At 37.4% G+C, this 27,410-nt stretch overlaps 1 protein-coding gene across 3 annotated transcripts in view; it reads right to left on the bottom strand.

Annotated features, from left to right (window-relative positions):
• Nucleotides 1-205: 205 nt before the first annotated feature.
• The window catches only part of IPMK (inositol polyphosphate multikinase), a 78,825-nt gene continuing 51,620 nt past the window's right edge, over nucleotides 206-27,410 (bottom strand). For all 3 annotated transcript variants that reach the window (XM_073353675.2, XM_073353677.2, XM_073353678.2), the window contains 3 exons: nucleotides 24,830-25,002; nucleotides 7,458-7,539; nucleotides 206-6,281 (listed from right to left, as the gene is read on the bottom strand). In XM_073353675.2, the coding sequence (XP_073209776.1) occupies nucleotides 5,647-6,281; nucleotides 7,458-7,539; nucleotides 24,830-25,002 (890 nt within the window). In that variant the 3' untranslated portion in view covers nucleotides 206-5,646. The remainder of the gene's footprint in view (nucleotides 6,282-7,457; nucleotides 7,540-24,829; nucleotides 25,003-27,410) is intronic.

Here is a 27,410-nt window from a genome sequence, read left to right as displayed (position 1 = left end):
AACACTTTCCCACCAATGGTGCTAAATCCAAGGGAGTATCTGACCTCCTGCTTGTTGATATTATCTGTTATGTAATGGTGAACAGAATGAGAATGAACTGGGAGATAAAACAGTGCATACAGTGGGGAAAAGAATATAGATACATGGATTTTTGTTTGTTGGCAATAGTCCATATTAATAAAGGAAGCACTTACACATACAAAAATCACTTGCTGAACATTTTAATAGTTTGCGAAATATACAGCTATTAGAATTACCTAAATATCACTCATAATTAAATTACAAAAAGTTGGTATATAGCATATTCTATTGGTCTATAAAATAATGGACACGTTATACATCCCCAATACCCTCTGCAGTCCAGTAATGGCAAAAAACAAAGTATGAACCACAGTCAAACATATACAAATTAAAGGAGATAGAGTGACATAGTTTAGACATTTGAACCAAAGAAACTGAAACCAGACTAGGTACATTCATCAAGTACAATAAATTTAGCATTGTAGTTTTTAAAGTCACCAGTTAATAACACAGCTTTAGGTGCACTTTCACATGCTTTCAAATACCTTCCAGTACAGATCCCAGAGTAATAAAGTGCCTTTGTTCACTCTAGTTTCACTTATATGCAGGTGCAATATACATCACACTTGGAAAGCATTACTTCATAGCAGATTTATTAATATCTCATTGAACAGATTAGTATCAAGTTCTAATGTTTATACAATTTAAAACAAGGTGTTTTAAAAGTACATTTGTTCCTGGTTACCACTCTTCTGCATAATCTCCTTATTTCTATAGGATTTCATATCATCAAAATGATTTCCAACAAGAATTAACTCCAAATATGTGGGGTCCATCTTTATGAAATAAAATTATGGCAAAATATTTCCTGAAATTCACTTTTCCTATAATTATTTTTTTATTTTACTGTGTCAATTATTACGAACATTTGCAATTTGGAAGTTGTAATATTCACTGGTGCTTTAATTAACAATTTATGTACAATGGCAAATGTGCAGTATTTGGCCTGTGGACATGTAATTGAATGAACTTCACATAAGACTTTTACTACAATATGTTTGTAATTCAATGGACTGCATGAGCAAGTACCACAGGAATGAGACACATGAAAGCTTAAAGTCTTTGGACATTATCTGTAATAGTTACTTGCATTGCACGATTGAGGAGATGTCCCGCTCATTGTAAACGATCCTTTACTGCTTTCAGCTGTACTACTTTAGCCACCCCAAGCCCAGCACTGAATATTGATTACATTAAAACAGTCTTGTTTTCATGCACCATGCTTTGAAAGGTTCTCTTTTAAACACAGACACAGCTAGTTTCATAAAACCTAAGGTAACTAGTTTCCAACCAGATTACATTTCAGATTACATTTTTTTTTGACGGTGACAAATGTTAATGTACAATTGCATTTTCCATATTATTTAAAGCATTTGGGCAATGTTCTCCAGTATGTATGTGTACCTTATATGGATATGAGACTTCTTTAAAAAAAAAAAATTTAATGACCACATCAAAATCCTCTTTAAAGCATTCCATTATGATGTTTTAGATGCTACATATGTGAGGTCACCAAAGGTATCAAAGCAGGAGCTGAAGGCACTCAGCAGGGAAGATTATTGGAAAAAGTATAAACAATTAAATAAGCAAATAATAGTTTTTAAATAGCAGATCTGGACCTGTTTACATAGAAGGCTATTAAACTAGTCCAACTCTTAAAAAAACTGATAACAAACCTAAAATTGTTAGCCCATACCAGACATGTTAGTGGTTCTACCCTTTCTTCCTCTTCCTAGACTTCATATTATTTCCAGTTTAAACAGAACATAAAATAGTTTCAATGGTATTCAAAATTTTTTAGGTTGCAAGTAACAAATGTTCACATCCTTATGTAGTTCATTCTTTTTTGTTGTCATGGACTAAGGGCCTGATCTTGCGTACTTTCTTATCCAGAACTCCCACTGAAGTCTATAGGAGTTCTCTGTACACAATAAATACCTGATTGGCACCCTAGGCATACAGTATATGATGACATTACTTTGGAAACAAGTGTATTGACTTATGCCAATAACCTGATTACTCTGTTAATCCAAATCAAGTAATCTTTCCTACTCAACAGTCTATAAACCCCACATGGAAATGTAGTGTTATTTAGAAGCAAAAATACAGTCCAACTGCACACGAGGGAAAAAATTAATAGTTTGAGAATATTACAAGCTCCATGTTAAACTCTGTTCATACAGAAGATTTTATAGTTTTAACTTGTAAAATTAGTTGAATAAATTATTCAACAATTCATAATGGCATAATAATTTCCAACTTCACTTGAATCTATGCAACAAATTTCACCAATATCCAAAAATATCAAGAATGTAAATGCTTTGTTATAAAAATGTATACAATTTAAATTGCTATTAGGTAAACCTGTACACAATTCCCACAATTACATAGCTAGAAAGTCTTTAGACGATATTCACAAAAAATACATTTAAGCAACATTTTCATGAATTTTCCCTTTTGACAACTGATTATTTTGTAAGATCAAATGTCTTTCATGCTTATTGCTTAAATCAAAACACTCATTTAGTCAGATTTAATCAACAGATAATAGTGATCACGTATTACTCCAGTCAATGATTACCTATTTCTATTTAGCAGAAATACCCATAAGTTTCACTAATATTTAAGTGAAGACTACTGAGTAACTGTTCTCTATATTGTACATTTCATACATGTATAATATGGGGATCGTAAAGAGAGGACACAGACCATTTGAAAAATTAGGCTCAAAAGAATCAATGCTAAAACACAAGCATACTGGTCAGCGTGTCTTCCTTTTGTTTACTGTTGATTTTTGTAATCAGTTTACCAATGAAAGTCACAAGGTACTGGTTTCAGTGATCTAACTACATTTCCACCTAAAACTGAAAATGTTGATTTGAACTGCACAAGACACTACTATATTAACCTAAAATGTGCAAAAATAGTCTGAATGTAGTAATTTTGCAGGCTTAAACTCACAGGAGATACTATGTTGAAGCACTTCCACAACAAGCATTCAGCTATACCTAATTTCCTGATTAAAAATACTACTTTTATATTCTTTGTTGCAGTTTTAATTAATAGAAAATATATCTGTAATTTCTGTTACAAAAGGAAATAATTATTTAGATTTTATTCAAAATAGTCTGACAATTTTACACTATTCCAAGTGCATTGCCTGCCACAATCAACACAGCCATAATCAACACTAAAAGGGCATTCAAACACTTCAGACATATATATTACAGTACAGACAGGAGTGCACAAGCATTTCTGACTAGGAGAAGACAGATCATTTTCCAATAACAGGTTCCTTGGAATCAAAAGTCTGATTTCCCTCGCACATATGTAGTAATGTGCAACAGAGATGAATTACAGGTGAGAACTCAAATGCAGCTATAAAGTGGGTTTTCTACTGCTTTTTCTATAAAGCATTTTGAATATAATTGGGAAAACTGCCATTAACAAGCTAAAATACTCTAATTGCTGTAAACAGGCTTGAATAGTGTTAACTACTTGAAGGATAGAACAAAACAGTAACCCACAGAAACAAGAGCACAACTGCAACAAAATGAAACTTTCCCAGGAATATGACTTAAATCAATACTCCTAACTTCTGGTGAGCATCAGAGAGTCTAAATTTGAGCTTGTAAAGGAAATGCCACCAAAATATAAATATCCTTTATTATTTTCCTTTAGCCTTCACTACACTTTGCATAAAATTTCCATTAAAAAGACTATGTTCCTATTTTTGAGCAATTATTTTTCCATGCTTTGAAGACATCTTGCCTTGCAAATTGCTTGTTTTAACACTAAGGTATTATCAAATATTAACTAAACAAAAATCCAACAATTTAGTCTACAACCTATTGTGTTGTACTTTTATTTTGCTTCTAATTAAATAAGTATCTCAGCATCTAAATGTTGAGACAGCCTGATATAAAAACTAGTTAGACTGAAAAGGCAATTATCTCTTTCCAATATACAAAACTGTTTCTAACAAAATTTGCAAAGGGATTTGTACAAATGAGTGCACAGTGCATAACACTATATTGAGAAGCAAGGCCACATTAAATCCATATTCAGAATTAATAAATATGTAATTCCAAGAGCAGAGTTCATTCTAGCCATTTTATTTTGGGGGTTTAACTTCAGCATAAATCACCTTTCACAGCATGGATCACAACATTCTCAGCACCTCTTCCTCATATCGCATACTGCTGTGTATGCAAATTAGGACAGCAGCATAAACAGCACGTAAAGGGGCACACAAAATATACTTGGGATATTCCATCACAAAACTAATGCATATGAATCTTTATTTTGCCTGTACACAAACACAGATTTGCTTTCAAATGACATAGCTTGCGTGTCAGTAATAAGGACCAAATTTAGCCCTGGTGTAAGTAAGGTACAACTCCAGTGAATAAATGAAACCATGCCAGATTACACTGGGGTTAAATTTGGTCTTACAGTTACAAGGGCTCCTCTGCATGTCCCACTCATGGCTTCTATTAGGCATTACCCTATAGTGGAACTCTGAACATTTAATAAAAAAAATAAATAAAACCTATAGGCAGAGGAAATCACAATCTGTAATAAATGTTCCTTTTTAAAATGCCATGTTTTGTTTTGCTTTTTTTGATATGTCATTTTTAGAAGAAAGGAGTCTGATGGAAGTTCTCCAGTCCTCCATTTAATCACAATGGCAGATATTCCACAAATAAAATGTAATTAAAAGTACGTTTCAGAAGACAACCCAAACAGGCTTAGGAATTTTACATCAAAAACAAGATGGGATTTCTAGATTTTTCTTTTTCCTTTTAAAACATAAATAAAGACTTCTCAGGCAAATATACAATTAAAGTCATTTTTGTTTATGATTCTTTAGTCCAGCATTTCAACAGCACTAACACATTAATTACATTGTACCCTGTGGACGATGAACTTACATTAAGGGCTACCCATGAGAAAGGGGAAGCTCCTACCAGTTTTAAGAATGCAGCAATATCATACCTTTTCATTACAAAGCACCACTTGATATGCTGGTTACTAAATTAGAATTCAGCGTGTAAATAGGATTTCTCTCAAAGTAGGGTTACTCCAGTTTTAACAATGTTGTAATTACGGAGGGCAATATTGAGGACATCAGCCTAGGCTTTCTAGTTTTCTGCCTATCTTCCAACAACCTGTTAATTTAGATATGGCTCAGTGTTAAGGCTAGGTGGACAAACATCATCTAACCTAAAGCAGTTATGGGGAGCTACCTCAACCATTTGTTATGAGATAGCACTTTTCCTTTGATTTGGGCAAAGCATGTTTCATTATATTTATTCATATATCCACTATCACCACTGCTTGAACTTCCTAAAAATTGTATACTGTCATACTTTACTAATCAACTACCAATTAATTTTCCTGAGTAAGAGTATAAAAAGTTAAACCCTTCTACCAAAAGTACAAAGACAAATAAAATGTAGTAGAACAATACAAACCCAGTTATACAACATTACAAGTGCAGAAATTCTTTATGTTGTTGCTTTTCATTATCATTGGCCCCCACTAAAATCCATAACAAAGAATTTAGTTATCCAAAATATTTTGAAGTACAGTAATTAAATTCTTCAGACCATAAATGTAGCCCTGGTCCTTTGTGTTACTAGGAAACACATGAGCAAAATCTATCATTCTAACTTCTACATCTGCATTTTCCTTTATCTCTTTGGGCATATGGCAGAAAACCTTTTCCAGTTGGGGTATAACATTTCCATTTAGATGTTCTTGGGAAATGCAAGTGCTGCTTTTCCATACATTGTCTTGCTCCAGGTTTTCAGCTTTTAGTGAGATCTGACTGTGGTTCCTCTTTGAATATGCCTTTTTGTGAAATGCATAAATTTGAGGCAAGTTTTTACCTACAGAGGCCTCTACTTTTCCATTCTCTGTAGAATTTATTACATGAATATTATTATTATACTCCAGTAAGTCTCCATCTTGTAACACTCCTTTAGGCACTACTCTCTTCTCTGCTAAAGTGCCATCACTCAACCTTGTGGCCATCAGCTGACATGAACCTTCATAAACAAACAGTAATGAACTTGCATAGAAGGTAAGCTGCTCCTGGCTTTCAAACCACTGCAAGATTTTTTCAATCTTCTGAATACTGGCAGCAACAGCATCTTTTCTTAAGCAGTACCCATTATGAAAAAACCTGGACATTCCTGAAAAAAGGAAACAAACTTTCAGGATAAGTAAGTTTACAGTATATGTATCGCTTTTAAAATCAACATTAAAGGGGATTTTTTTCCTTCTGTTAGGGTAATAAGTTTTTGGGCCCAAATCTGTTCTCATTGATTTCAGTGGTTCAAAATCAAGATGCATACAAAATGTTCCTTTCTGTACACACTTAACATTCAAACAAATTAGAATTATATTGTATATCTAATAGTAGCATATCTAGCACTCGTTTTAAGTATAAAACTGAAAGTATTGAAAATTGACAAATTTATTCACAGAACAAGTGCAGCAAGGAGACCAGCCAAATAAATTGTCAACCATCTCATACTATAAATGTGCATCAATCTTTTTGTGGGGAGACCAACGCTCCCAGGAAGAGCAAGCAGTTTGGTCTCCATGCTCAAGTAGTCCTTGGTTTCTTTACTAAGACAGTCAACAAGGTGACAACTTAGTGCAGATGTGGAAGAACTTTTGTTAAATGGACATGTGTCAATTAGGAATTGGTTTGAAATAAACATCACAAAGATCACTAAACAGTCATATGGTGGCAACCTTTGTTGTGTACTGACCTGGTCCAGCTTTGAACAGGCTGGTTTTAGAGAGAAATATTTTATTCTGAAACATACAAAGGCCACTGCACCACCCATTCTGTTGCAGTTATTTAGGAAGTTGATACAGGTTCATTTTAAGATGCATGTTCAGAAGGTAAGGGTGGGCTTAAACTGAGGAAAACTGAAGTAAGTAAACATACATTTACAGCAGCCTTATCATAAAAGGACATAATGCATGCTCGGTTATATGATCTTTCAAAGGTAAATTTTTATCATCTGATGTTGTGTATTTAACACTCTTGTGAATTTATTCTACTAAATCATATTGGCACAGAATAATTTACTTGTATTCTACCACAGATTACCTCCTTATTCACAAGAAACAAATGTTCTGGGATATTTACTATAATCTGCAGAGCTATTTAGGCCAAATGCAACAGCTCAAGTTTACTTGGACTATCACTGACTAATTCAAATGCCACCCGAGCCTGCTGCAGATCCAGCAGGTTATCCAGTGCACAGGGGTCCACAAGAAAACAGAAAATATTTAGAGTCAAATTGCCTATTCCTATTGTGCACATCCATCCACATATACTTTAATTCACTTACCATCTTTTATTGTTTCTTTTGTTAAGCTTCTTCCATAGTGCTGGTTTTGTGTCTCATAATTGTCGGAATGAATATGGTAAACCTGCAAAAAACAAAGGGAATTCTGAATTCACCCAGAGCAGCTGATATTCCTGTATAGCTATGAGTCATGTAACAGACATACTAGGAAAACTTTGACAAACTTGTCCCAGTGAGTCATAATACCAGATTTTAAGAGGTCAACACTGCCCTCTTGTGCTCTATTATTCCAATTATCAATCTGATCCAATTGTACTTTTTAAGAACACAGACTTTTGTAGTGATGAAATACCCTCAACCATCATTATCAACATCTTGGAAGCAAGCACTTTATAGTGTGGTCTAACGTGGATTTATTTGGCAAACCAGAAAACAACATTCCACTACAGGTTTAACTACTTGCAGTACGTTATTCCCACAGTAAAATACTCTGGTGTAAAACAATAAAACTCAACAAGCTTCTAAAAATCAAGCCTAATTTTACAATTTCATAATTTTCAAAGTATTTCAACAAGTTTATTAAGATAAGGAGTAATGTGGTTCCCTCTGCCAAACGGTAGCAGATTTTCAAACCCTGACAGGTGAGTTTTCCATTTGGAACTGAAATTGGTGTCATCTATCAGATTTTTTTTTTACGTATTGTCTGCACTGCAAAGCAGTATGTTTTAGCAAAAGCAGTACAAGCCTTCTAGCATGGATGCAGTTATATCAGTATAATGGTGCCTAATACTGTATAGTTTTCAGAGTAGCAGCTGTGTTAGTCTGTATCCGCAAAAAGAAAAGGAATACTTGTGGCACCTTAGAGACTAACAAATTTATTTGAGCAAAAAAATTTGTTAGTCTCTAAGGTGCCACAAGTACTCTTTCTTTTTGCTAATGCTGCATAGTTATTCCCATACCGGAAGGAGAATAAGCTGTATATACGGGAACGGGAATATGCCATACCACATAACTGAGTCACAATAGAGTTTGCTCTGGTGTAACTATTTCAGGTTGTTTTTTTTAAATTGCAACCCTAACAGACAATTATACCAGGACAAAACTTGCTGGTCAACCAGATCTTCATACAATTATTTTATTTACAACATTTACACAAAGCCTTGCTTTTTGAAGCAGGGATGTTTAACAATGTGGCAAATAGGGAGTTGCCTCTGGCAGAAACCTCATGCCTGGCACCTATGCCCTGTCCCAAGAAACAATGCTCTCGCATTCTCTCCAAACAGAACTCAGAGATCTAAACAAACTGGCCTTGTCTTCACTGCATGATAACCTCATGCTCACTCTCCCCGCCCCCGCATTTTCCCCCGAATGCTGCATAGATTCACTCATCCACATTGCTATCAGTGCCACATGGCAAGGCAGCCACCATGTTCTGAACTGAAAGGCTGACGAGGTAGCTGTTATCATGTGTTGGTACAAGGTTAATGCAGTTAATAGGTGCAGCCATGGGCATCCACAATAAATTGAGGTATCATAGTCCTCCAATCCCTTCCTATAATCCCACTGGGTATCCATTCCTATCCACGTTCATATCTCTCTGCTCAGTGTCCATGATCCAACTGATTGCTGTTGCTCCTGGCTTCCCCATCCCATGTTTGAAACAGCATTACAATGGCCCCTGATAAGCCTGCACATCAGCATGCAGCCACCTGGCCATATGAGCACACCAGAATCTTGATGCAGCTTTGAGCTGACGTGAGTAAAACTCATCACTTGAACAGTACAAAGAGGAAAATCAAACAAAGATATATCTAAGAAGCTGTGAGAAGAACACGGGATCAAGCAGAGCAGACAGCAGGGCAACAAGAAAAAGGGGCTGACTCAAGGTGAGCAACTGGAAGTCCAGGTATAAGAAAAAGAAATCAGTGGTATCCCTACACCCATCTGCTTTACAAAGAACTGGACCATATTCCAAGCACCTATGTGAGCAGGAAGGCCCATTTCACCACACAATCATCTGTAGAGCTGGGATGGGTGAAGGCTCAGAGACCAGAATCTCTGAATAACAGGACATATTCCTTCATGTATCCCAAGAAGAGCGCAAAGTGGTGGAGGTTTCCCAAACTTAAAAAGCAGGGGAGGACTCAGCATCTCAGGTCAGTAAGATAGAGGCTGCTATCTTTTTTATTATAAATAATTCTATGAAATAATAGAGTGGTTTCTTAGCCTATAATTCTAGCTTTGGCTTCACTTGAGGGAGGATGTAACAATTATACTCGCCTCCCAATTCCCTCTCTCCCCACCGTATTCTCAATTCCCAAGTCACGCTGTTCAATATGGTGTACAAGCAGAAAAAAATCTAACCAGCACTTACAGCTGATGAATGCAGTAGCTCATTTAATGAAAATGCTTTAATATAAAAGTTAGGAAGTTTGTGGCCACATCTCAACTAAAATGTAAATTGTCATAACATCCCAAACACCTGCATGGTAAGATACCAAACCAAACTTACCTGCATGGTAAGATGGTAAGATACCAAACCAGTACCGCAGAAGCTGGTTTATTACTGTTCTGATTTTGGTCCATTTTACTCACATACACACACACCTCTGGTCACTCTCTGTCTGCTCCAGTGCACCAGAAAGAAACCAGATAAACACCAATGATTTATTCATTGATTTGTATTCTTTAATGTATGCATAAACATTAAATCTGAAAACAAGGCAACAACCTCCATGCACCATACAATTCAAATGTGCCATGCAACCTCATTATTCAGCCCGTGTGTTCTCCCCATGTAGCTTAAATATATGCAATCATAAATGACATCCCTTATGGCGTTTGGTATAGCAGATCCTGTAGCACTCATTTGTTGGTTGTCTCTAAATACACCCCAATTCACAATTCTCAGCAACCCTGTCCATTCAAAAGTATTTCCCCTCATGCTCATGTATATTGTGAGGCATACAACATGCTCTAATCACACATATGACAGATATGCAGATGACAGAACGAGGAGTAATGGTCTCAAGTTGCAGTGGGGGAGGTTTAGATTGGATATTAGGAAAAACTTTTTCACTAAGAGGGTGGTGAAACACTGGAATGCGTTACCTAGGGAGGTGGTAGAATCTCCTTCCTTAGAGGTTTTTAAGGTCAGGCTTGACAAAGCCCTGGCTGGGATGATTTAACTGGGAATTGGTCCTGCTTCGAGCAGGGGGTTGGACTAGTGACCTTCTGGGGTCCCTTCCAACCCTGATATTCTATGATTCTATATAGCATTAAATATGCTACAGTCCAAACAAGTCAGTCAGCAGCACCATCATGCCTTTAGAGAGACATGGTGGGCTGGTAGTATCTTTTATTGAACCAATTTTTGTAACCATTTAATGATCTCCTGCATGGGTTCCAGTGTGGTGTGGTAGGTGACAACTAGGGACATGTAGTTTGAAGACCCCCTCGCCCCATATTGAAGTAGATTTCTCTCGGGGTATTTGAGCAGTCCATTTCATGATGACTTATTTCTCTGGTGGAATGTCCTTCTTTGGTGTATGCGACTTTAAGCATCTTAAGATGTGTATCCCAGACTTCTTCTCTGAGTATATTCTGTGGTATCTGAGTGCCTAGCTGTAGTTATCAGATTTCTTTGGTGTGTTTGGCATGCTTACTGGTATATACTTAGCTTCAGCAATGGAACCCTAAAGATGACAGTGGTGTCCAGGAAGTTGATACTAGTGTGGACGTATTCTAGAGAGTTCTCGCCTCTAGTCAGCCAAAGACACATTCAACCACTATTCTGCACTGGCTCAGCATGTTGCTGAAGTGCCTCTTGTACTGCTGGCACACATCAGGATAAAGCTGTAAGCACCAGGGCAGCAACCGATATGCTGTGTAGCCTAAAATCACAGTTGGCACAGACAACCCTTGACGACTGTGCTGGTAGCAAGATGACATGGCAGCTTAACTGTGTTGAAACAGGCCAAAGTTATGGAACATCCTGGCATCATGCACATCCTGTCAGTGCATGCAGTGTAGGTGTCCATCAACATGCCATGTGGTCCACAAGGGCCTGCATAACGATGAAGTAATACCCTTTCCTGTTAATATATTGGCTTGCTTGAAATGGTACATGTATCCCACCAATTGCACCTACCCAGTTTGGGAAGCCCTTCTATTCAAACCCCACCATTATTTGAATGTGGGGCCAGCAAAGCATTAGTTGCCTTGCAAACCTCTATAACTGCTGCACCAACTGTAGATTTCCCAACCCAAAACTGGTCAACAGATCTATATAGCAGTCTGTGGTTGCCAGTTTCCCTAGACTGGTGGCAACACACTTTTGAACCTTTACTTGTTCTCTCATGTGATTGCTTGGCAAGGCAAATGCCAGGGCAGGGTCCCTACAAAGCCCCATGAATGTGTCCTCCTGTGAAAGTGCTAGGCCCACTGCTGGTCATCCTATGTTCCCATCACAATGCAGTCCCTTCAGTGTGTGCTTCTGTTCTTGGCCCAGAAGTGGCAATCTGCATAGGGGTCCTCTACCATTAAAAATTGCATTAGCTCAGTTCACATTGTTCCATTCAGTGGCGGCTATTGTGCTACTTCTAACAGCAAATTAGAAATGTCTTCTCCATTCCAAGACAGATTCTGAAATCCCTGCCAAAGTGCCTGGCAGCCGCCTGTGAAGAGGCACAAAAACCAAACACTGCTTCCATAAAAAGCCTGGGTCCTGGTAATTAGGGAGAGTAGAACCCGTACCTTCAGCATGTAACATCGCACCAGTAACATGAACACCCTACTTGACAAAAGGTTAGTGCATTAAACTCGGTCTCCTTAATTAGTCTGAGTGCAATGACCCCTAATGGCAAAGCATTAAAATATTCTGAAGAAATTTTGTTTTAAAGCCATTATGCCTCTTTCAGCCCTTACTCAAGCAAAATGCCAAATGACCTCAGCATTTTGCTTTAATGAGACCCATTATATTTTAATTTGGGCACCCAATGTCTCTTCTTTACACAGTGTCCCTTCCAAATGAGGGCCCTTTATCGTTTTTTTGTTTTTTAACAGTTAAATGTTCTACAGCACATTAATTGTACACCCATCCACAACATGGTCCATGAAACAGATTACCTCCCAGTGGATCCTATACATCACCTGCAATACATACATATATCCACTGACATTCTGAGAGTCATTCCATCTCTAACTCAGACATTATTCATCCCAGGATGCGTACTTGCTAATAATTTTGTTTATTTTACCATTTTAATGACAAGACTCCAAAATGGACAGCTGAAAAATTAAGGAGAGCTGCTGCTGTTTCACAACCATGGTAAGATGTGTTCTTTGGAAGAAAAAGCATCTAGTTATTGTCACATTCTGGGGTGCAATTCGGACCAATGATGGATTGTGTTACCATTTGTCCTGTAACCCTGGTGCCTCACAATGCTTTGTTATTGTAGCTCGCAATCTGGGCTGCTCACAACCAGCCTACCCTGAATATCTGCGCAGAACTGCAGCCCTAGTCCAGCAACCTGCCACCACCACACCAGCCTCAGACTGGATTCCACCACCCTTGGTTATAATCAGCAAGAGGACCCCAACACACCCCAGTCCTGAACTTCCCCAGGCCTGTGTGTTCTGATATGTCCAGCCCTCTCCTGCAACGTACAGAGGAATAATAAGATCCATTTGCTCTTTTAAAGAGACAACACCCACCAGTTTGCCACATTAACTGGAGTTGACATTCACTCTTGTACAAATACAGTACTGTTGGTTCAGATTAACAGTAAAACAGGTTTATTAAAAAAAGAAGATAGGATTTAAGTGAGTTCAAGTAAAAGAGAAAGTCAGAAATTATTACCAGCAAATAATAGTGAAAACACGTATCTAAGTCTAAAATTTAATCTATCAAGTTTTGATTCACGACTTTGTTCAAGCTGGCCTCTCTCACCCAGTCTTCCAGCAGGATGGTGACTGGCACTCTCCTCAGTCAGAATCTCTTCCAGAGGCACTGGTGCCTTTGTCTTCTTAGGGGAAAGAGAACTTTGGGTTCTCTGCGCCATTCTTTTATAGTCCAGCAAACCTTTGAAATAGATTCTTCTGAAGGTTACCCCTCAAAGCAACATTTATTCAAGCAGTGAGGAAGACAACATGGAGTCTAATGGTGAAGAAGATGCCATGGTCTCTTTTCCCCATCGCGGCTGTTTTTTCTGGAACGTGAATTGTTCTGTTCCCTGTCATCTCCTCCCCCGGCTGTCTTGATGATCCTGTTTACCACTTATATATACACACTGGGGGTAAACACACATTCCTTTGTTTAGGATAGATGAGTTTAACAACTTTTGTGTAGGCAGGGCTGTCTGGTTTAGAACATGTGCTAAGGACATCATACAAGGGGGGGGGGAGGAGTTCATAATTTTACATATATTTCACCATGATATTATTGAACAACAAGTTAATAGTTTTCAAGTGATACCTCACAATGCATATGTTGTACAAATATCATTACAACAGCATGTAGGGTGTGAATACAAGGGTACTTTGGATAACAGTTATGTAGATGGTCTAACTGGAGTTGGGTGCAAACTTTTTATTCCATGATGCCTATGACAGCCTGTTTTTGATACAACCATTTCCATGGGTTTTAAAGGACAAGGGAGTCACCACACAGTTACTGTCCAACACTAGTCAGAAAGTTACCTGGTAACTATTTAGAGTATTGATTTATACAGTATTCCTACAGTTCAAAAGAAAAGAACAGTCAGGTCCAGTGAATGGATATTTTAGCATTTTAATGTACCAGACTGTTACAGTTACTAATATATTTCTCAACCTTCCTGTACACTAATACAAATATGGTGAGGCTACCCAAGTTACAAATGGATTTAGCTGTAATTCCTCCACTATATCTTTTTTAAAAAACTACATTTAAAGAATGTCTAGTCGAAAGAAATATATATAAAATTAGAGTTAGGAATTTTGTTTCCAATATCTAAGGACAGTTAACCATAAAGATGGTACTCAATTCTATTCAAAAACAACTTTTCTGGATTCAATATAAATGACCTACTGGAGCGGTCTAAAAAAGTCTGACATCTCAAATACAACAGTTCCTTTTCTGATAATCAGTGGAGTTGAAACCCAGGATCTGATAGGAATACGCCTTACTCAATCATTACCTTGTGCCAAACAACAGTTAGTTGCATTGTTACAGCTGTATTCCTCTCTGTAACCAACTCCTTCTCCATACCCAGCACAATTAAAACAACCTGACTTCTTGTTCAACCATGTTTTTTTCCCACTCAGATGTTGTTAACAAGACTCCCTTCCCCAAATGTATTTGCCTCTGGACCAAACTGTTTCAACCCAGGTGTTGCAATCAACAGCACTAGTTCAGTTCTGTCAAATATATTAGCCAAGCCAAACTGTGACCTTCTTCATAATGCAAAAAGGGATTAGATAGGAAAGATCTCTATCCACCCTCCTCTTTTCAACTATATTTCACTGACTGCAAGGAGTATGCCCACCTGATTTCCATTCAACATCCCAGGGGAAGGTAAAAATCTAAAGGTCCCTGCCAAAATCCCCTAAAAGAAAATTCGTTTCTTCAAAGTTAGCTGCCATTTTTGCGCTATGCATATGACCAAGAATCACTGTAAGTATCTGATCCCACTAGACCCCAAACAAAGACCATGCATCTGGTTCTTTGTGGACAGATCTGTGAACCAATGAGGAGCCCCAAGTTAATGGGTTTCCACATGGGCAGACCCAGATGCACAACTGGGGCGCAGTACACCAGTCTCTTTTTAAACAGATGTTAGTAATGTGGATTCTACAAGAGAAGGAGGCAAAGAAATTCAGATAATGATTAACTTCCAAAGAAAACCCTCCCCATATGAACTTAACCAGGACTTTGTTCTTGTTTCCAGGCGTGTCAATGTGTTATCTTATTTCTGTTATCTTATTCCTTATGTGTGAGAGATCTTTTTTAAGTAGTTTTAGTTAATGTTACATATTTGATTTAATGTAAATCTCAAATTCAAAAGAAAAGGTGGATCCAATATTCTCCTTTTAAAATGTTTAATATATTAATAAAATGACTGGGTTGAAAATTTGCGACTCCAACTTCAGATATTAAGTTGTAAAACTGATTTGCAGAACTCAAGGCAAATATTACATTATATTAGTTATAGTAATCCAGTATTGATTTTCAGGGCAAGACAGTGAAATGTACAAACTGTTGAAAACCATAATCTATGGTTGATCTCCCCCCATCCTCTACAGACCTTCATCTAAGTATTTATCAAATAAAGTACTATTTTGGTTTCATAAATATCTAGATTAAATATTTTTCAGACTTCTTGAACATCTGTCAAAAATTAGTTTTATAAATGTGTAAATTAAGCTTCATTACTGATTCTGAAAACATTTAAAGGATGATCACTTATTATTCAGGAGTGCTTTTACATATAAATATATTTTATAAAATATAAATATATATTTTATTACAATTATACATACAGCTTTTGCTTACATAAAGGTGTCTTTGCTCTTACAGCAAGAATCTTAAATATTAGTAGCCTTCCTGCTCACAAGATTGGAAAAGCCAAGCAGAAAGGAGCGTGTGACATGATGAAACACAGCAAGCAAACGAATATTGAGACATATCTTCTTTTGATGCAAATCAATATAGTTCCATTATACCAGCAGAGGACCTGGGCCCCTAAGGTTTGACAAGCACTTCTTATTTTTTTTATTTGGGCGGGGGAGAGGCCGGGGGGATTAAGTATTTGAAAAACCTCTAGGAACTCTTTTTTATTCTCTCATTCTAATACCCTTAATCTCTAGTAATGGCTGGTACTGTATTGTTATTGACAAGGACTGCAAATTCACTTTGAAATGTTGACATATGTTTTATTTTTTTTTTGCACTGACACGATTAAGGTACAAAATCTCACTACTGCTGAAAGTCAGAAAGACACAAAGTGTACAGTTTGTTCTCTGGTTTATAAACAGTAGTTCTGGTTTATGTGCACACTGGTTTAAGAGAACAGCTCTGAGTAAGCATACAATTAATTAAGTGAAGACACAGTTTGAATATACAGTTTTAACTCATTCCTTGAGTAAGTAACAAAGAACGCTTCAGTACCAACTTATGGACTCAGAACGGAGTTCCGTGAACTAGTTCAGTGAAAAAGCAGAATATAATTGAGGATTCCTATGAAAAACGTTCCAAATTATGAAATATCTCAAAATGTTTTCTGTATGATCTGTAGTCCAAAACATTATTCCACAGAGTAGCTAAGCTTTCAAGAGCAGTTAAGATATTCATGCTGTACCATAACCTTTCAATAAGGGGGAAGGTGGGGGTGAGGTCTCTTTGCCTCATGCATTATTTTTTATATTATCGTAGCACATAGGAATTCCACTCAATGATCAAAGTCCTGTTGGACAGACAATGACAAAAGTCCCTGACCTAGAGAAACTAGAAGTACATATTTTTAACAGCCAGGACAATTAACCTTTGGGACTTTTAACAGGCAATGTAGTGGATTACCCAACACTCAGAACCTTTAATCAAGGAGAGATGCCTTTCTAAAAAAATCTCTTTTAGTTCAACCACAATTTATTGGACTGATTTTTTGGAATTACTGTATCAAATTCTGTGGCCTACATTCTGCCAGACATCAGACTAGACAAATGATCATAGTGGTCCTTCAGACCTTAAAATCTATGATTTACAATCTAGATGTTAGATAGGAAATTACAGGTGAGCAACACAGACAAATAGGGAGAAGATGGGAGGACAAGGGAACTAACTAAACAGTTTTGCAGAAAATCAAAATCTTGGCTTGTCGCTTGCCATAATCAATCATCTTGGATTTGACTTCCAGTAAGTTTCTCTGAGTTTTAGTCTCAGAAATTTATACTCATGAGTATGTAGGATAATGTGACCTGTTACGGTTTTCACCACATTAGTGTCAAAAGAGTATGAAAAGTGAGTGCAAGATTTTTCAACAGCTCCATTACTAGTCTCCCTTCATTGTCTCACAAATTTTGCTACAGTGTATTAGATACAATGAGGTCTACAATCACCTCTAGAGATAGCTTTCAACAATGAAAGAAATGGTTTCAGTTGAACTCAGTCAAGATAATTAACAACGATATCTGGGTCATGGAAACTTTCCATATGCTGGAAAGAAAAGCCATGAAAATAGCTCTAATGATATGTGCCTGCTTTACTCTGTCTGCTAACTGTATTAACTTCTATTAACAGAGGAGAGATTATACTTGTGAAGATTAATTTACTGCCCTATGCTTTAAAGACAATTTCATTAGCACTAAGGACTACATGTTTTGACTGCAATATTATGGATGAAAATTTAATTCCACTGAAGTCAAGAACTTCAAAGTTATGGATCCTAAAATCAAACACTTCCCCTGTCACAGGGTGACACTAGCTCTTTAAGAGGGAGCAAAGCCAGTGTACCTGGGACAGGTCCGCTAACACCAGCTGAACTTAGAAGGAGGAACCTGGGCTTAGAGTGAGGGAGACCCAGTGACTCGGAGCTAGGAAGCAGGACTGCCAGAGTCCCCTGGGAGGGGAGTCAGTGACAGCCTGAGAAGTAAAGGGGAAAATCCCTTGAGAGTTATAGCCCAGGGTGAGCTGAAGAACTATTTGTTTGTTTTGCTTAAGTTTGGGGCAAATAAACTGCCTAAAGGAGACTGTTGGTGTGTTAATGTGTCTTTGCAAGCTGTATGTGGCCTGCTTTGTTACACCTCCACTCTACCTGCATTTATGCAGTATTTTGTACTGTTGTATATGCTGTTAAAACCTATTTCTTATACCGCATATGTGGGTGGCAAGTTTTGTTTCCTACACCATATTTTACATTTCTAAACTTGGGTTAAATTCTCTTTGATTGAAAAACAACCAACTTTAAAGCAATTTCCTTTTTTAAAAACAAAAAACCCTAATCCCACGCTGAACTACACACAATTTTATCAATGTTCAACATGAGACTATAACTATCTGGAGTACAATCGTTAGATTCACTGAAGTGAATACACATTCAAAATCTATTCTTCACATATCTCAGACATTAACATGTGTGCACATTTAGTGGAATGCCTGTTCATTGAAATAAAATGCACCTGTGTTTAGTATATTGAAAACACTGCCAGAAATATTCTGATAGAACAATAGGTTTATTTTACATAGCACTTGCTTCCTTTCACAAGCATGTTTTAGGACAAACCTTATTAAAACAGAGCGATTGTCTCATGGACTCTCTCCACCCAGCCTCCAATTCATAACAACCCTGTATCAACTCAAGCAATATCTTAGATGGAAAGATAATAGGTAAATATTTTATGTATTTTTACCTGCCCTAAGTGCTATTGTAAGTGGTTTGTGCTTTTTGAGGGCAGTCTGATCTCTCTCAGGCTACCAGCAAGTGAACTGCAGATTATACTTTGGGAACCTGTGCTATATAACATGCTCTAAGGCAGGGGTTCCCAAACTTTTTTCCCCTGAGGCCCAGCTGTGCATTTGCAATAGGCACTGCAGCGCACTATTAACACTTCTTGATGAAATTAATTACATACATATAAACTGTAAATAAATGTATGTTTCCTTTTCATTTTAATGTAAACAATTGTAATGATAGAAATCCCTAGCAATACAGTACAGACCCGTTTACGCGCACATGTCAGAAGTCAGGCCATCACGACCACGTGTTAACAGATCCCGGGGTTAAGAGGGCCATGCTGAAAAAAGTGTCTATGATTCACTTAGAAAAAAAACGCCGTTATTTTCTGCTCTTTCTGGCTTGCATTTTTTTCTTTTTCTTTCTTTCTTATGAAGTCTGTCACTCGCCACAAATGAATGATTTTGATATTTTCCGCATTTTGCTCCTCCATAAATCTTACAGTAGTTTCTCCAGCACTAAGGCCTTCTGTAAGCGAAATTTTGACTTTTTCAACGACATCCTCACCATCACTTTTGCAGTCCGACATAGCCTTGCAGACCGTTAATATTTGTTCCTTGGACAGAAATTCTGAAGCTGGGCAATCTTCATCCATCTCCAGCCACTCTGTAATGATTTCTGGCGATGTATCCAAACTAAAATCTTTTATCATTTGAAAGAGAAGTTTACCTTTATCGTGCGTTTGTAGGATGTCTTCTTTCGAAAATCCTTCAAAGTCTGGCCACTGCTGGAGTTTTCTGAATCTGAGCAGTCTCTGGCAGAGAAGGCATCACCGAGAGCCAGCAGTTTTCAATGGACTTTTGTTTTACTCCGTCCCAAGCTTTTTTAACTAAATAAATAATTTCCTTCATGTTTAACTGTTTCAGGAATTTGGAAATGCCTGAAGACGTGCATGACACAATTGCCGAAATCAGCTCCCGTCGATAATTGTTTTTAAAATTCTGAATAATGTCCTGGTCTAAAGGTTGAATTTTTGATGTGGTGTTGAATGGTAGCACTAGAATTTTTCGATTGCTTGATACCAGTGGTTCAGCTGAAGGATGGGCTGAACAATTGTCAAGTAGCAAAAGTGCTTTGGCTTAGAGTTTCTTTGACAGCAGATGCTTACGAACAGCTGGAATAAATCTGTTGTGGAACCAGTCATCGAAAATGTGTCTCGTCATCCAAGCATTTTTGCGGTTAACGTATATTACTGGCAGTTTGGCTCTACTGAGGTGATTGTTGGCTCGCAATGATTCATCCCCCCTTAAATATCCAAATTTTGTTGCTTGGGCTTGAAGAATTGGCCCACTTGGCGGCATTCCTTTCAGCCTTTCCTGAGCAAACCAAGTGCACATGGCTTTGTCTATTGTGGGTTTTGCTGAATACCGCACACGTTTTCGCTTACGCCCCGCAGCAGAATCGATATTTTGTACAAAGCCATTCAGTTTAGATTCAGTTTTTAGCCGTCCTCGGAAAGTAGATTCAGCAATGCCAATATCTTTTGAAACTTTGGCCTGGGTTTCTCCGCTATTTACACAATCTATTGCAGCTATCTTTTCTTCTACAGTGTAGGAACACTACGCTTGCCCTCTGCCATTGTATTCGGCCTACAGTTAAAATTTTCTAATGTAGTGTATTTATTACTATATAACTGCTATATATTATATATCTCTCTAGCGTGACAATGACTAAGCGTGCGTGATATGGCTTTACCAATATCGGTAAAGACATACAACAACAACAAAAATCTACATCCACACTTCCTGTCGATTTCTATGTCAGTGAGTTAGTGAGCAAATCTGTAGCATAGCAAGTTCCTGTACTGCATGTTGATGAGTCTCATGTGTTAAATAGGTAGCACTGGGAGGCATGGCGCTACCGCGCGTTAAGCGGATTCACGAGTAAACAGGTCTGTACTGTATGCTCTAAAAGAAAAGCTTCAAGATCTTTGAAACCAAACAGTTTTAGTAAAACTACAGTTGGGAAAAAAAAATTTTGATAGCAAAACATCGTGTTCAACAGGGAAAAAACAAACACTGTATAAATGTATAAAACTGAATAAGCAACACAACGTTAACAAAATTGTTTAAAAATACATGGTGTTATTTTTTGATTTTAAAACAAAATAGTTGTCCAACTTGGAACACTATATTGTGTTTCAATTTTTTTTAGTGTAAAATCTGAATTTCTGTGCTGTGGAAGTAAAGACCCAACTCTACTCTCTACTAATAAAAAAGAATAAAATATTGTAACTAAAAATACAAAGTAAGTTAACACAACACAGTGAGGCAATGGGTACTCATCCGATCCACTAAAGGAGAATCGGAACTTCAAGTATTTGTACTCCTTTTCTTACCACTTCATTCATTCATTCAGCTGGCTCATTTCATGCAGCTGTAGATGGTCCAGGACTTTCGTTATCTTCTCCAACAGTGCACTCTTCTCATTTTAAAAAATTAGTAAATCCATGTCAGACTGAAATACTGTTTGCCATTTTGTAGTTTAGGGTAAAAAGCATTAGAGATGTGGGAATTATCTTCAAAACAATTGTTATACACCCAGGAATTTTAGCATTAAGGTTAAACTTTAATGAAGCACGAACAAGTTAAAGGTATGAAAAGATTCAGTTACGATACTTAAGCAACTTGAAAGCCTTCAAAAGCCCTTCAGTTTTTCATGCTTGCTGGTGAAGGACTTTGGACCCTTTGGCTTTTGATGCTGCTTAAGCAGACAGCTCTGGGCAGATGGTACAGGGCTGCTTTGAGTCCAGTCCTCCACATGAAACCCACCTTGCAAAGCACAGCCTCTCCTTGCTCTCCCTTGACAGAGGGACCTGAAGAGAGATACACAGGCTCAAGAGAACAAAGCAGCTACTATCTCCATTGCCTTCCGCAGCGAGCCCTGCACAAGCTCCCCATACAAGAGGTCTCAGGTTTAAGGCAGGTCCTCAAGCTCTCTTGCTCTCTCTCTCTAGACTTCTTGGTGGAACCCTGATACCTGTAGCCAAGAAGCAGCGTAGGCCTCCATCCCAGATGAAGCAGCTCTTGCCACCATCTCACCAATATCAAAAGTCACTTTTACCTGCTGCCAGGTCAGGTCTACATCTTCATGGACTAACTATGTAAGCTTCTGGTGTTTCATGTGGGTAAGAAAATCAGCCCTTTTCAAATTAACCCCAGCACATTGTCTCAGAATTCTGAGGCACAATACTAGGAATGCAGATGGTCTTTGTTCTAACCATGGCTCCTGGGAGGACACTTTGTGCACAAATTAAATGCATTCACTTCTGAACTTGTGATTAAATTCAACTAAACGTTAAGCCAAAAAATGAAAAAAAAAAATCTACATTTGCTGCCCCCATTCAATTAAATACCTATATTATATATAAATAAATAAAACCCCATTGTCTATTTACATACTGTGCCTTTATTAAGATGCCAGAAAAAACATTTATCTTAATTTTCATTTTTACATTCTATACCAGCGCAGTATTAGCTGAGGCAGCAGAAATCTCAGACCAAATATTATTTTTCCCCAACAGATCTCAGAAAAACTATTCCAAAGATCTCTCTTTTAAAACAGTAATGGGACATCACTCAACAAGATAAAGTAGAACCTCACTAATTAGCAAGTACCAGAGTGTAAAGAAAAACAATGAGAAAACAAAACGAAGGACACATGAGTAACACTCTTTATCTACTATAAATACAGACAGAAAATGACTACCAAATTGAAGTGTGTAGGAAATTCATAACAAAATTAAGTCTTTCTGAAAAGGATAATCTTGTTAACAGGCTTCTACAAAACATGTTAATCCATGTACAAAATTACTGTTTACAGAAGATTAGAGATGATCTAAGTAGTCCATGAGATAGTTCTTCAAATGAAAAGGAGCTCCCTATTGCCCTCTAGGCCATAAAGCTTAATTTTTAATGCACTCAAACATCACGATCTGGTTTATAGATTTGAGAGCAAAATCTTTATGTGCTTAATGATCCGGCATAAGCAGCTTAACACTTCAGTATAAAGGGAAGTTATGCAAGATTGTTACAAATACATTTTCCAGGGTTAGTAATAATACAAGTAAAAAGTCTTGTTTTAGACCTGGAGTAAGACGGACAAGGACAAGAAAAAAGATGCAATAGTTCAGCTCAGATGTTCTAAAGGTCCGTAATCTTCTCTGCCTGCCCCTTTCAGGTCTCATATGTGCATTACCTGGAATGTCTATTTAGATACAAGCGTACAAATGCTTGAGAAGGTGACGTTTGAAAAGTGTGCTTCTGAGGGAGAACACACTCAGTGCAACGCTCAAGAAACTAGTCAAATTTTTTGTATTTGCATTTTACCTGTTCTCCTTTAGACACGTTGTTTCCCTCAGCCTATTAAAGCATAAGCATATGCACACACAAGAAACTAACTAAATCAAGATTTCAGATTAGGAGACTGTATAGCTCATGACTAGGTTATCGAAGAACAAGTCTCAAAGTGCTTCTCGGTCCCCAACATAATTAATGAGGAAGCTGCAGCATGGTCTATGTTTTTTTTTTCCCCCCCGGGAGTAATTCTTTGATTTTACACCAAGTGTCAGTTCACTGAAACGTAAAATCCTGTCCGACTCAAGCGAAATCTAGATCAACACCAAAAGATGACCACGCAGAAAGACTGAAGCATCTAGCTGTTCAAAATGACCCCATACTGGCAAAAACAAGCAAAAATATTCATAAGCAAAATCCCTGTCAATTATTTTACTTTATGAAACTCTGTCACCGCTCAATAATTAGTGCAAAAGTGGTTGGAAAGTGCATTAGCAATATAAAGAAATATTATTTCTAGAAACAGAAAAAAAAAAGACATCATGGAAGAGGTGGGGAAAAGAAATTTTGTATTTGAAACAATCATGAAGATTATGCTGGACAGGCTGAATGCAAGAAAAGGTCAATCATGATGTTGTTGAGCACTGCCTTTACTGGAGAAATGAACATGTGTCTCTTCGCATTATGTTGGTCAATATCTTCATGAACTGAAGTCCAATGATGCCAAAAAACCTTAACTTTGTGCACTGTTAGTTGTAAACACTGAAGTCAGAAAGTAGCATAACTATAAACAAAAAACTTTAAAAAAAAACAGAATAGGACTGTAAATGTATGTGTGCCTCTGTCTCCACATACCACAAATTTCTTTGAAACTTCAACATCAAATTTCTTTTAATCTCAAAAAATATATATATAACATCTATTTCTATTTAATATCTTAGGCTCTGATCCTTGCAAACGTTTAGGTATGTGCTTAACTGTACACGAGTAGACCCCATCCCAACATTAATTGGACTACTCACATAAGCAGAGTTAAGCAAATGTAGGTATTTGCAGGACTGGAGCCCTTGTCTTGAAAGCAAAGCCAAAAGCTGCCTTAGTATGTATACTGCTGACAAGATGTCCCATAACATCATTCTATTTGTAAATATTTTTACTATACCAAATAATACAAACACATTAAAATGTGGGCTTATTATTATACAAAGTAACTAATATATTCTTTATAATTTTTTTTAAAAAAGGAAAATTTGCTTTGATAATCCCCTACATTTATATGATGACAAGTGAAAATAAATCTTTGGGGCAAAACTAAATTCAGTTTTAAAAAGACCCAATTTCTAACTTGACACATTTCTGTATTATATGTATTTATATGTTCAATTTATGGTTAGAATCTTGGAAGGGACGTTGCACAGTTAAACACTTTTTTTTAAAACATGAGCTGTGTTTTTAAATATATTTTACGTGACATATCAATATTTGTGAATTTACTCACATAACATTTTAATGACGTAGGAGGGACAGAAGTGTGTTATTTACTAGAAAACTATTGATTAAATCTTGTTAACTCTTGGCAATAGACCAGGGCATAAACTGAATTTGAATACAACAAAAGATTAGGTCTTACCCTCATGCCTAGCACCAAGAACCCAATTTCTTCCATTAGTGGGTACTTGCTGACCTGTTGTTGAATCTTCTCAGCTGAAGCATATGGATCATAACTTTTCTGGCCTATTTTCACATCCATTATACACGGCTTATCAAACTTACGGGTCACATCTTCCAGTTTTAGGTATAGATCTGTTAAAAAGACAACTCGGTTAACAATAGGATAACACAAAGCTCTTTATTATAGAAGTTATGCCTGAATCAGTGTGGGAAAAAAACAAAGCACACTTTAGATGTTAAGTTTAGGTGTTAGAATAGGAAGGACAAATCTGTACCAGTGAATATAAAACAAAACAAAAAACAAAAACCACTAGCATGATACACTACAAATTCTGTTGCAATTAAGTTGCAAAAGATAGCCACAAATCTTCCTGCCTCAGGAAAACATACTAATTACAACAGTCTATCCGGTACTGAATCAGATTCCAATTTATTGCTGAAAAGGAATTCAGGAGTTTGATTCACAGTAAGTCTTTAATAAAAATTTAAAATAAGTACCAATGATCAAATTAAGTATTATTTTTAAACATGAGACAAGTGGAATTAAAATCAATGGAAACTGTGGTTTTAAGAGGAAAAGGCATAGCTCATATCCTTACCATAGCACGGTAAAAATTGTCCACCCACTTCTCTCATCAGTTTGACCATTCTAGTTCAAGACAGACATTTCCATCTGTACTTAGCAACAAAGCATTTTGGCCCAGTGTGTGCAATAAAATCTTTAACTGAAACAGAACAGAAACTTCCAAACTGTTTACAACTGCATAAATCTTTTGGACAGAAACACATTCAAGATGTTATATCAAGTCTGTACGTCTATCCAACCAGAAATGCTCTCTGTGGGCATTTTCAGACATGCTTATGTGTGATCCTATCTCCACTTTTCACATGGATCAGATACAATATTGCAGGTTAGAAAGCCTTTAGGGTCAGCTTGAGTATGGAGCAGTGTGTTTGCTATGTCACCCCAGGAGTGTGGAGAAGGAAATGCAACTCAAACCTAATTGCCTTCTATGACGAGATAACTGGCTCTGTGGATGAGGGGAAAGCAGTGGACGTGTTATTCCTTGACTTTAGCAAAGCTTTTGATACCATCTCCCACAGTATTCTTGCTAGCAAGTTAAAGAAGTATGGGCTGGATGAATGGACTGTAAGGTGGATAGAAAGCTGGCTAGATCATCGGGCTCAACAGGTAGTGAACAATGGCTCCATGTCTAGTTGGCAGCCGGCATCATGAGGAGTGCCCCAAGGGTCGGTCCTGGGGCTGGTTTTGTTCAATATCTTCATTAATGGTCTGGAGAATGGAGCGGATTGCACCCTCAGCAAGTTTGCAGATGATACTACACTGGGAGGAGTGGTAGATACGCTGGAGGGTAGGGATAGGATACAGACGGACCTAGACAAATTACAGGATTGGACAATAAGAAATCATCTGAGGTGGTTCAACAAGGACAAGTGCAGAGTCCTGCACTTAGGATGGAAGAATCCCATGCACTGCTACAGACTAGGGACCGAGTGGCTAGGCAGCAGTTTTGTAGAAAAGGACCTATTAGCAGTTGCACTCTTTTTGTATAACTTTATTAGGTGTTGCTTATGCTCCCTGTGGATAACTTGTTTTCCATTAACAATTATGAATTATTCAGCATATCTACTGCTGAAACTAAAACACTTTAGGGTCACATTTAGCCCCCTATGGATAAATGCAAGCATATTCTTTTCTCCCAGAGGTCATCAGATTTGTATGCTCTCTCATATGCTGGACACTAATCCCCTATTTAGCCAATTTTAAACTTATAAGCCATACATGACCATGAGGGGAAAAAAATTTCCCACCTTTAGAGACCATCATTTCATTCATTTTACATGACCCCTTTCCAAGCAGCCATGCCAAAACGCATAAGAGTTTCAAAAATACAAGGGTTTGATTAAAGATTTCCTTTTCAAAAAGAAGAATTTTGTAAGCCCTAATAATTCTTCTGCATCAAGTTCAAATTTCTCACCATCTCCTTCAAGATCCTACACAACTTTGTGCCATCTACATTTCTGCTCTCATTTAGCCTCTTGCCATTTTACTCTCATTCCTCCCTTTTTCTTGATCTTTCTCCTCTTTTCCACACCAGTCCAAACAACCTTCTCGTCTTCCTTCAACTCTCATCTTGAAACACACTTATACAGCAAAGTCTTTCAATAATATCATCTTCTAGACATCTCCACTACTTTGAGCATATGCTTTCATCTGTGTATCACAGCAGAGACCTCTCCGGTAGCAACTGTTGGAACTGAAGCAGGGACTACATGTTGTGTAGGGACAGGTTTGAGCCCCACTATCTGCACTCAGTGAATTAAAGGAGAAACGTCCTGTTACAGTTCCAGGATGAACTTTACCTTTGGCCTCTCTTTCACTTCCTCTGTGGGGCACTTCCATCAAGTGACAGGCCTATACCAGCACTTCTCTCGGGGTGGAATCCTGAAATTCACCCCACTTTTGACTGGATCAGCAAGTTACAGCATCCTCCCATGTACCAATCTTATTACCTCAA

This window comes from Lepidochelys kempii, chromosome 7, assembly GCF_965140285.1.
Source record: "Lepidochelys kempii isolate rLepKem1 chromosome 7, rLepKem1.hap1, whole genome shotgun sequence".
NCBI classification, from domain to species: domain Eukaryota; kingdom Metazoa; phylum Chordata; order Testudines; family Cheloniidae; genus Lepidochelys; species Lepidochelys kempii.
This window is presented reverse-complemented; position numbering and strand designations above follow the sequence as displayed.